Source organism: Chiloscyllium plagiosum, chromosome 21 (assembly GCF_004010195.1).
Source record: "Chiloscyllium plagiosum isolate BGI_BamShark_2017 chromosome 21, ASM401019v2, whole genome shotgun sequence".
Lineage (NCBI taxonomy): Eukaryota > Metazoa > Chordata > Chondrichthyes > Orectolobiformes > Hemiscylliidae > Chiloscyllium > Chiloscyllium plagiosum.
The window spans coordinates 30215613-30227897 of NC_057730.1; the positions used below are offsets into that span (position 1 = coordinate 30215613).

The 12285-nt window shown below is 40.4% G+C and overlaps 1 protein-coding gene across 2 annotated transcripts in view; it reads right to left on the reverse strand.

Moving 5' to 3' along the window:
* Window positions 1-11345, reverse strand: part of LOC122560705 (3-phosphoinositide-dependent protein kinase 1-like) — an 80702-nt gene extending 69357 nt beyond the window's left edge. Inside the window, exon 1 of one of the 2 annotated variants that reach the window (XM_043711644.1) lies at window positions 11181-11345. In XM_043711644.1, the coding sequence (XP_043567579.1) occupies window positions 11181-11210 (30 nt within the window). In that variant the 5' untranslated portion in view covers window positions 11211-11345. Of the gene's footprint in view, window positions 1-10838; window positions 10878-11180 lie in introns of those variants that run through there. The other variant, XM_043711645.1, reaches the window with a different exon arrangement.
* Window positions 11346-12285: the final 940 nt, after the last annotated feature.

Sequence of the window (12285 nt, forward strand, 5' to 3'; positions counted from 1 at the left end):
TATTACTCCTTGTCAGTCTTAAATTGGCATTCCTTTATTCTGAGACTATACCATCAGATCCTAGTCTCCCACGAGTGGTACCACCCTCTCAGCATTTACCCTGTTGAGCCCCTTAAGAATCCTATAAAGTAAACAGTTGCGGTCCCAGCATTGATTCTTGTGGAACTCAGCAGGTTAGGTTACCAGCCTGAGGAAGAATCCTTACCTCATTTGCAGTTTCTTGCCCATTAGCTAATTCTCTATGTAAATATACTCCCTGCAAGACCATGGGCTCTTATCTAATGACTTAACCTTTTGGGAGTCACTTTATCCAACACCTACTGCAAGTCCAATGCAACACATTTACTGGTCCCTTGCTATTCAATTTGGTTGAAGTTTCCTTGTAAAACTCTAATTACATGATTTCCCTTTCATGAAGCCATGCTGACTCTGCTTGATTTGAGCTTTTGAAAAGATTTGTAGCTTAGGTTGTGGGCGAGGTGATGAAATGTCTGCAAAAAAAAAAACACACCAACTCGGTGAATGAATCTATGACAGAGATTATGATTTTCCAAAAATTCAGTCATTACTTCCTTAATAACTTATTCCAACAATAGATATAGGGGTGTCATGCTGGAAATTTTCCAATCCTCCATTACTTTTCCAGAATCCAAGAAATTTTGGAAAATTACATTAATTAATCCATAGGCTTTGTGGCTATTTCTTTTGGGATCCTCAATGCATGCCATCAGGGCCAGGGATATTATCTGACCTCAGCCCTACTAATTTGTCTCAAGCTTCTTCTAGAGAATTAATTGTGATCTGTATAAATCTTCACTTTAGGCATCGAGAGAGAAGTGGGGCAAAGAGGTGACAAGAAACACATGAGGAGGAGATATGGTGGCTCAGTGGTTAGCACTGCTACCCTACAGCACCAGGGACCCGGGTTCGATTCCACCTTGGGTGACTGTCTGTGTGGAGTTTGCATATTTCCCCACGTCTGTATGGGTTTCTGCTGGGTGCTCCAGTTTGCAGGTTTTGCAGGTTAGGTGGACTGGCCATGCTAAATTGCCCATAGTGTTCAGGGATGTGCAGGCTAGATGGGTTAGCCAGGGGAAATATAGGGTAGGGGGATAGGCCTAGGTGGGATGCTGTTCAGAGGGTCACTGTGGACCAGTTGGGCTGAATGTCCTGTTTCCACACTGTTTGGATTCTATGATTCTATTCTAGGACATACAGAAGTATGTATAAAGGTCAGGGCTGGGAGATTTTAATGCTCCTGACCAAATTGTTGTGTGATTGAATTGTCCATTAACACCCTCAGGATCCAACTACATTGGCTTCTGAAAAATATGAATATCAGTGACAGCATTGAACGACTGGCTGCTTAGACAATTTTATTTGAGAGTACACTTGATTGAAGTGATTCTGTACATGTGAATCAGCTGTTTGGGAGAAAATTAATTGTCAAACATTGAAGATTGTTTTTACTGGGACCAGGGAGAAACCTTAGCTAAAGGGATTTGCTCTATGCTTCTTGGCAGTTGCTTAGGGAGTGTTATTGACACAAAAAAAATTGAAAAACAAAAAACATCTCTGACTCAACCAACCGTATATGGGCATTAGCTTGGAATAGATTGCACTCTGTATTTAGTCCACTGAGCACATTATTGTTTAAAATATTTGACTCTAAAGCCAACAGAAATTGGAATTATGACAAACTTCAGTTGAACTAGTAGACGGCAGATTGGTTGTCACCTGATGACAACCACCCGATGAAGGAGCAGCACTCCAAAAACCAGTGCTTCCAAATAAACCTATTGGACTATAACCTGGTGTGTGATTTTTAACTTTGTTTACCCCAGTCCAACACCAGTTTCTTTTTGATTTGGAAATGCTGAGTATCAATTTATGAGATTAAACGTAAAATAAAGTGTCAATCAACATGCTCGGTTTTGTGCTGATGACTGCAATATAAGCAAAGTATACATGGCCTTCAACTCACCAGAGCCCTGAAGTACATCAGAATTAGGTGGTTACAAATGTGTATTCCATTTGAAAAAAAGTTTAATAGATTACGAGTTTACAGAACTATGAAATGAAAACTAAATGACATTGAAATGCAAAACCATGCTTCTTCCAACTGCTTTGTTCTTAAATAATTTCCATTTCATCTGGTGTTTTCTGTAGTCTAGGAATGACCATAATTCTGTTTAAGCACTGTTATACTTTAAAATGGTCATAAAGAAAAAATTAAAATGATTATATGAAAATGGTTGAATGTTCTCCTTTTATTATAGCCTCAGGATAAAAATATTCTAGATGTGATCATTGCTTTGCAATAATCTCCAACCTATATCTTCACGGCTGTGAAATCTGTGCAAGTTGGTTCAAAAGACAGTGCTCTCACAGCTGGTCACAAATGGACAGAAAACCTGTCAAATTCACTAGGACAGCCAACAGGAAGAGCAGGTGGAAAATTACATTAAAAAAAAACCTTGAACAACACAGCATTTCTCTTTTGGTAGCTGTTTTATTTGCAGTTTCTGTCCAGCTCCCCTGTGCCTCGTGCATTCTCAAAATTAAACACAGAAGAGGAAAGGGCCATATCCGGATGTCCTGTATCATTAGAAAAATACTTTGCCAATATCATCACAATAAGCTTGCATCATACAACTCAAACTCTTCTGCTTCCCCAAGCATGCGTACTGGTGGGTAATTGTAGCTTTCACTGACAACCTGCATTATTAAAGTACTTACAAGAGAGTAAAGTGTTTCACAGGAGAGTTTTCAAACAAACGTTTCACAAACTATGAGGAAAAACGTCCAAAAACATGGTGACAGAAATAGGTTTTAAGTAGCATCACGAAAAAGGGCGAGTCGTTTAGTTCAGGAACTCCAGCTTTAACAGCCTAGACAACCGAAGAAACAACTAGGAAAAGTAGACTCACAATAGGGATGTGCAAAATTGCACTGTCAGGCTGAGAGTCAATGACCGAACGGAGTGAGAGGTAAATACAACTTTGCGAATATTAGGATACAGAGTTTGGCTGAGTGGCTACCAATTCTTGAATACATGCAGGAATGAGTCCTCACCTGCCACATTGCACACATCCTCCATTTTACTGTCACAGTTTTTGTTCTTTCTCTGTTAGCTTCCCTTAAAAATCTCAACCATGCTCCTAACTGACACACCTCCACTACAAGTAATTTGCACTTACATTCTATATTCAACAAGGCTTTCTATTTCTGTAGCTTTGTCATCCCTCCTCTAAGCTCAGCTGTTACTTCTATTACAAATACAAAGTCTGGCGAAAAATGACGTGCTTCTCTGACAAAGGAATAATAGCACAGCAGTAAATGATTAAAGCACTCTTAAATTTAGTCCTCTTTAAATCAATATAGAATCTCTGAGGACAACATCCTCTGATAATTAGTGGCCTTTGAGCAAGTTATCAGACTACAAAGTGTGACCAGTGGGAGGATAGGGAGGTTTCCACTAAAGCCGCACAATTGCCACCAAATATCAACACAAACATCTTCACAGAACGTTGTTCAACAGTCAGGTTTGGAAACTTGATCCACTTTGCTCCTTGTGCTCCACTTTCAACACAGATACTGAGGAAACCAGGAACATTCAAATCAACCCCAGTCTGCTTTCCTTCCTTTCTCATCACCCACCCTGAACAGGTTGATTAGAAAAATAGGTTAAATAAAAGCCAAAGTTCCAGTTTCCTTAATTACTTGCTCCACCTGCATGTCAATTCATTGCACATAGAACAGAAGAACATAGTAAGGTTTGATCACATGAGATCTCGGGAGAGATAGCCAATTAGATACATAATTGGCTTGACAGTAGGAGATTGTGATGGTAGAGTTTTGTCTTCCGGGCTTGTGCCGCAAGGATCAGTACTGGGTCCACTGCCGTTTATTATTAACATAAACAATTTGGATCAGAAAATAGGAGGCATGTTAGTAAGTTTGGGGATGACACCAAAATTGGTGGCATAGTGGACAGTTAAGGTTATCTAAGAGTACAATGGGATCTTGATCAACTAGGCCAGTGGACTTCGGAATGGCAAATGAAGTTTAATTCAGATAAATGTGAGATGTTGCATTTTGGTCAGAGAAACCAAAACAGGACGTACACAGTTAATGGTAGGGCCCAAAGAAGTGTTGAGAGAGAACTGGGAGTGCAGGTACATAGCTCCTTGAAAGTGGTGGCAAAGGTAGACAGGTTGGTGAAGAAAGCTTTTGGCCTTCATTGATCACGACACTGAGTACAGGGGTTGAGACATCATATTATGGCTGTACAAGGCATTGGTAAGGCCACATTTGGAATACGGTGTACAATTCTGGTCACCTTGCTACAGGACAAAAAAGATTTACAAGGAATTTAGCATGATTAGACGGTTTGAGTTATTAGGACACACTAGATAAGCTGGGACTTTTTCCCCTGGAGCACAAGAGGTGAGGGCTGACCTTACAGAGAATTATAAAATTATGAGGAGAATAAAGAAGGTGAAGGGCAAATATCTTTTCCCCAGGATAAGGGAATCTAAAACTAGAGGGCATAAGTTTAAGGTGAGGGGGAAAGAGTTCAAAGGCACCTGAGGGACAATGTTTGTCCACACAGAGGATGGTGCATATATGGAACAAGCTGTCAAAGGAAGTGGTAGAGGTAAATACAATTACAATATTGAAAAGACATTTGGACGGGAACATGGATAAGAAAGGTTTAGAGGGGTATGGGCCAAACAACGGCAAATGGGACTAGTTCAACTTAGGTAACTTGGTCGGCATGGAGGAGTTGAGCTGAAGGGCCTGTTTCTGTGCTGTATTATTCTTGAAACATAAGGTCCAGAGTATAAAAGCTGGCGTTTCAGCTATTCACTGAGACTGTAAAAAGCTCTGGTTGTAACCAGAACCAGAACATTGTATTCAGTCTGGGCCATCATATTCTAGAAGGATGAAAGAATCCTTAACAGAATTATCATAATGATTCCAGGGATGAGAGATTTTAGCTATAAGACTATGTTGAAGAAACAGGATTTGTTCTCTTTGGAGCAAAGGTGAATGAAAATATATTTGATAGAAGTGTACAAGCTTATGACAGATTCAGATAAGGTAGAAAAAGAAAAGCTGTTCTTATTGCTGATGGCACAAGAACTAGCAGCATAGATTCAAGGTTTTGGTCAAGAAGTGCAGTGGGACTAAGAAGAAAAACTTTCATGCAACCAGTGATAATGGCAGCACGCAGAACACGCAGCCTATAGAGATGGTGGAAGCAGAAATGATTTTAAAACATCTGTGTGCTAACAGGGGGAGGGACAGCGGGTAAATTTGTCAACATTACAAAATGCTTATAAACAGGCAGTAAATGTTAGGCTATTTATCCGCACAGGCTATCACAGCTAACTGTGAGCTTAATTTCTTTCCATATGCCCTTCCCATAAATTATTCAATACTGATCTCAAGTGGATATTCTTTGCCTTTCCACTTCCACTCCTTCCCCCATCATCCCCTTAATCTTATTGGGACTGAAGCAAATTGTGGTGCTATAGGTGTACATGAACTACATAGCGTTATGTCTGTCTGTATGCGTGCTATTTTAGTGATATAGATTATTGCCAAGCCTGCATTTGGTTCTTAGTTGGTTGCAGTAATAATGTTGATTAGTTTGTAGTGCAGCGGTGTGGAAAAATGTTGACTAATTTGTAAGCCTGATTTTAATAAACACAGTAGTCTTTAATATTCACCTTGTGATCAAACAAACCCTTTTGGAAGGAAATTTGCTGTCTAATGACAGCTTGCTGTCCTGCCCGTTTATCTTTTTCTTTCAGCTTGTAACTTGTATCATCGAAATTGGACTTAATTTGGGAATTAAAGCATAGGGACCTGCTGTTTATTTATGTGTTCCTGAGTAGCATGTCAGTAACTTGTTAAAATGTTTTATTGGCTCATTTGTGGATCAGTGGAGTATATAAACAGCTTTTTAAATAACTTCTTCTAAAGGAAAGGGTTTTTAAAAAGAAATCACCAGTTTGGTAGCTCTTCTGTGTTTCTGCAGCTGTCACAGATTTGAGTCCTGACAAAAAGCACCTGTCGTAATTGTTGGCTGACATGAATAAACACTTTACACAAGAGGAACTAAAAATAATTCAATTGGAACCTGAAATAACAAAATTTTAGAAAACACCAGGCCATTCAACTCCTAAAAAAATGGGTCAATCACTGCTTTAGACTCGGTAACACCTATTTCAGACCTCCCTTTTCTTTTAGATGTTGATAGAATGTCTGTTCTAAGATCATCAAATGTGCTTTTTTATTTAATAGTGTACTTTGCTGGAATTACATTCTGACAGTCAAAATCAACAACTTCTCGTCAATCCTGCAGAACTACAACTAAGTGATACCTCCCTAGATACTTGATTCAATCATTCGATGCCCGTGACTTGTATTTAATCGAGTATCCCTTGACCTAAAATGAGATATCGTACTGGTTATGACATTGGGCAGCAATCCAGAGGTTAAGAGTTCAAATCTTAGCTGTGAAATTGAATACAATAAATCTGCAATTTGTGAACTGTTAGCTGTAAAATGACCTTGAGAGCTGTTAAACTGTGGGAAATCAAGAAATCATAGATTAACACAATTTAGGAGAAGTCCATTCAGTCCATCCTAATTGTATCAGCCCTATGTAACAGCTACAATTACTTTCACTTCCTGACATAACTCAAACTGGCTCATTGATATCATTACGAAAAGAATATCCCCATTCTGGCTTCCATGGGACATCCAATATATGGTTAACTCAAAACGTCACACATTCAGGGCTACTAGGGAGAGAGATTACATATCTTGTTCCAAAATGATTTAAATTTAGAAATACATATTCAAATATATATTACAGCTTAGTCAACATTCAAATATTAAATGAGAACATACAAATTCACAAAGAACCAAACCTTACTGGTACATTGGCGGAATAAACAAACAAAACAGAGCTATCCTTGAACACAAGTGAGAGAGTAGAGCTTTACAAAAGTAAACCTGCTATGTTTTTGCACCCTAAGGGGAATTTTGTTTTTCTCTTTCCCCTGTTAGTTCTCCAGTATGCAACCGTTCAAGTGTTCTCTGGCTTAAACTCAAACCACAATACTAGTGGCAATTCCCTGTCATCCCCATGCTGTGGAACTTGGGTTGTTTTGACAATTTTAAACAGCCTTTTCACTACTGATTTGGGTAGCTCTCTTTCCTGTCAGCACCAAGGGGTAATTACAGCAGTACCACAACAGAGACAAACAACTGTGAGGAAAAAGCAAGTCATGTGACCAGCTTCAGCCCATTTTCTTCTATCTCTTACTTCAAAATACTCAATCACATTGTTTAGGAACTATGCCAGGAAAAAAAAATTGTAATCAGCTAAAATATTTGGGTATATCTACCGTGCGCACATTAATTAACCCCAATCTCCAACAGGATTTGTAAAAATAAAAGCCTAATAACAGATTTTCCAGTGAAATTTATGCAATAAACCTTTGGACATTTCAAAAAAAAGGACTGGGTTTTGATCAATGATCCCCATGAGTCCCATTTCTACCATGAGCCAGGACATGGATACAATCATAGCGAGAGGATTCAAGTACAGGAAGGAGGATGTTTTGCTGCAATTATACAAAGTATTGATGAAGAAACACCTGGAATATTGTGTACAGTTTTAGTTTCATCTAAGGATGGATATTCTTTCTGTACAGCAAACACAGTGAAAGTTTATCAAATTGATTTCTGGCAAATTGACGTATGAGACGAGATTAAGTTGGTTTAGGATTGTATTCTCTGGAGTTTAGAAGAATGGAGAGGATCTCATAGTAACCTAGAAAATTCTAACAGGATTACACAGGTTAGGTGAAGGATGAATGTTCCCAATGATGGGTGGAGTCCAGAACCATGGATCATAGTTTGAGGATAAGGGGTAAACTCTTTAGAACTGAGACGAGGAGAAATTTCTTCACTCAGAGAATGGTCAGCCTATGGAATTTACTGAGGAAGTGGTTGAGGCCAAAACCTGTGTTTTCAAGAAGGAGAACCTATAGATCACATGGTAAATGGATATGGTGGGAGGACAGGATTAAGGTATTGAGCTCAATATTCAGCCTTGATCATACTGAATGGCAGAGTAGGTTCGAGTGGTTGAATGGTTTACTCTTGTTCCAATCTTCTATGTTTCGATCTACAAATAGTGGCATCTATGGAATGTCCAATGCACCAATAGATTCCATGTGTGAAAGGAACAAAATTGTTGTTTGTGTTTAAACTAAAACGTCAAGTACTAATATGCCATCATTTAGCTGATCAGAAGATTGAAGTCTTGTGAGCTGAAAACTACAAGATACCTGATGTCTCTTTATAGATGTTGCCAGATCTGCTCGACTTTTCCAGCAACTTCTGCTTTTATACCTGATCTGTAGCTCAGGTCTGAAATTCTTCTCCAGATACTTTATGCCATCTGCTATTTTCTCTACTTAATACACCACCACAACATGTAGGGTAATCAGCACTGGCATCATTTTGTACCTCAACAAACAGTCAGTCATTCTTTTTTCTGTGCATGACTAAATTCACTTGGTCACACACATTTTCCCACAGAAAAGATGGATTCGGGAACTAAAGGAAGAACTAAGTTTGACATTGTCTCATTAGCCTCAAGTTTTCAGAACAATCGCAATACACTATATAACACTTCTGCAAATTTATAAAGGTTGAAAATTGAATTAGGGATATTAGTTGGCATGTATGATTTTGTGCCACACCATGCAGTTGGCTGACTACCTTGAGAGCTTGATATTGTTTATCACTGGCTTAAGAAAAAAAAATCACCAGTTTATCTACAGGCAACACAATCTCTAGAGTACAATCCTTTCTGCAAGGGCATAGACAGTCCACTTTTACATCATACAATACAAAATAGACCTTTTGGATTGCTGTTGACTGTTCGTTATAACTAAACAGAAAAGAAGCTGATCAGTAGAATATAACTGGAAACAAATATATGGCAAACAGGACTTGAAAAACAAAAGGGGCGTATTTTATCACTTATAAAGACCATTTCAGCTTAATTACTGAAAAATGAAGGTCACTATAAAAGATTCAAGTCAGTTTACGATTCACCGATTTCAGACATCTATTTTCTAAGACAAATGGCAAATTCTAGGACAGGCATTATTAAATGCAAAAATCCCACTTTCATTCAAACAGAGAGCCATGAAAGAGTGAACAGGTAGTAACCAATCCAAAGATGCATTTCCTCAGCCACAGTGAACGATAAATCAGTGATAACAGTGCAAGACAGAACCATATCCATCAACCATCACTGTACACTAGCACCAGAACTTTTAATCAACATCTTGAACACTGATAAAAGTAAAGACCTGTAATATATTTGATTAGTGCTTTCAAAATTTAGTAGAGGACATTGGAATAAAATCTACACAAAACTATGTTTCACAGGGACATTGCCTGTAATGACACAGAAGTCAATCATAACCACAGAAAGCAAGCCTTGTTGTTTAGTCGGTTTAAGTTTTTTTCATTACGCATGATATAAAAGAACAGCAAATTATTTACACTACTTCAAAAGCAATGGCCTACTTCAATTAAGTCCTTCTGTAGTTGAATCCTGTATCGTTTAATAAATAATTTATTCTGAGAAGTCAAACTGATCCTACTTCCATCCCATTCCAGAAGAATATTCTACAAAGTCTGGTAGCCACAGAATGAATAGACATATTGCACATAAGAACTAAAGACAACATTCAGAAACCAATACAACTTATTATCTTGCATGCTTGTGTATAAACTTTAAGCACACAACTCTGTGCTGGTGCGCAGATATCCCATGTCTGCAAACACAAACACACGTGCATCATAGCCCCTGGCATGCATTAACGTCTGCACCCCGCAATTATGCACACATCCTCCCTCACGTTAAATGCTGTATATCATTCGCAAGAAGGTTGGAGATAGCGAGGACTGCAGATGCTGGAAAGTTGGAGTTGATAAAGTGTGGAGCTAGAGAAAACGCAACAGTCAAACAGCAGAGAAGCAGAGGGGTCGATACCTTAAGCCCTGATGAAAGGTTCTGAGCTGAAACGTCAGCTCCCCTACTCCTGCTTGACCTGCTGTGCTTTTTCTAACTCCACATTTTAGCAACCTCCCATTTGTAAGCACACATGCATGGCTTCATTAGCAATACATGTTGACATCGTCACTCCCAAGCACCCACTCAGTCCCAACCTGCAAATATCCAATGCTCTCATCTCGATCTTCCCAACATAGGCACATACCATGTACCCATGTGTACATGCTTTTCCCCTCTCCCCCACTTCCACATGACATGCACTCTCTCCCCACCCCTCCACATGGACATCCATTCTCTATCTCCCAAAAATGGACCTGCACTCCAAACCACTTCCTCTCCTTTCCACAACTTACAACGTTCACCTAATTTGCCTTCCTAAATCAGATGAACACACACACTTCTCCCCCTCCACACCACATACACTGACAAGCATGCAAATCGCTGTCCCAATACAAATCACCTTGGAGATGCATATACATCCATTTCAATCCTTCACAGATGTATGCATCTCGATCCCCAGACATACACACACAAATTCCCACTCACCCTCCAAAAGACAGGTGGGCCTGTGCACCCATACTCCCCCGCTCTCAACCATCCCATTCCCTCCACATCCTCGCTCTCAACCACCCCATTCCAGTCGCTGCCAATTGTCGCCCATACCAGACCTTTCCCATCCTCATTCTTCCCCCACAACGCTCACTCTTTTTCTCTTCACCTTCCTCTTCCAGCAACTCCGCATCCACACAGCCTGACAAGGTTATGGAATGGGATTAACGAACAAACCAAGGCCTTCCGTGCCCCTCCCAGCCAGCGGCAATGCCTGCGCCCGACCTGCAACAGTGCCATTCCGTCTTGTGTTATGTGAGAGGCGCCCTCCCCTGATATGGTGACAAGCGACAGTCTCTCCTCGCCCCCTTAGCTTGGCCCCTGTAGACGGGCCTGCTTCAAGGCCTGCCGTCTCGTAGATGTTCTCTGAAGGGAAGGGAGTATGTGTCAATTTCACGACTTCCCCAAACCGACCCATTAGGACCTGCGTTTTCACCAGGCCAATACCTACCATTTGGCTGGTGGTTCTCGCCATGGACATGGACACGGTCCCCACCCAGCCTTTCTCCGGCCTATGGCCTGTCCCTGGTACCGGGCCCCGGCGCTGATCACTGCCCCCGCTTGGCGGCTGCTACCTCCGCCATTTTCCCTCTCCTTACGTCATAGCACAACAATGCGCCCCGGCCCAATAGGAAGTCCCGCCTCCTCGTTCTGGTTTGACAGCACGGCGGAGCCCGGCTTCCCGCGGTGTAGAACCGCACCTCGATTGGCTAGTGCAGTGACAATCAAGGTGTAAAATGACCTATCGTATTGACGAATCGCCCCAGGCCGTGAATTAAAATTGCGCATGTGCATGACAGGACACCTGATAAAGTGTTAACTGTTACTGTGGCAGGTAGCAAAGGCTTTGTAATTGTTGAGTGGCTTTTGCTACCACTGAACATCTTAACAAAGCTATTTCCCTCCGTTGAACTAAAAGCAAAACACTATAGCTGTTGGAAGTCTGAAACAAACAAAGAAAGAATGGTTGTGAAATTCAGCAGACCTGGCAGCATCTGTGTAAAGTGTTTATTATATTTGATTTGTTATAGTCACGTATGCTGAGGTACAGTGAAAAGTGTTGTCTTACGTGCTTTGCAGGTGGATTGTACTATATAAGTGCATCAGGCTCACTGAACAGAGTTCAGGATACAATGTTACTGAAGGTGCAGAGAGAAATCAACATTTTAAAGAAGTCAATTCAAAAATCTGATAACAGTGGGGAAGAAACTGTTCTTGAATCTGAATGTATGTGTATACAAACTCTTATATTTTATGCAGGGAAGCATAACTGGGGTTGGAGGGTTCTTTGATTATGTTGGTTGCTTTCCTGATGCAGTAGGAACCACGGATGAAGTCTGGATGGGATGTTGATGGACAGGGCTGTGTTCACAACACTCTGTAATTTCTTTTGGATATGGAAGGAGCAGTTGCCATACTACACTGTGATGCATCCAGATAGGATGCTCTCTATGGTGCATCTGTAAAAAAATGGCAAGAATCTTTAATGACATGCTGAATTTCCTTAATCTCAATGCTGTGTTTTCTTGAACATACTGTCAACAGGGTGGACCAGG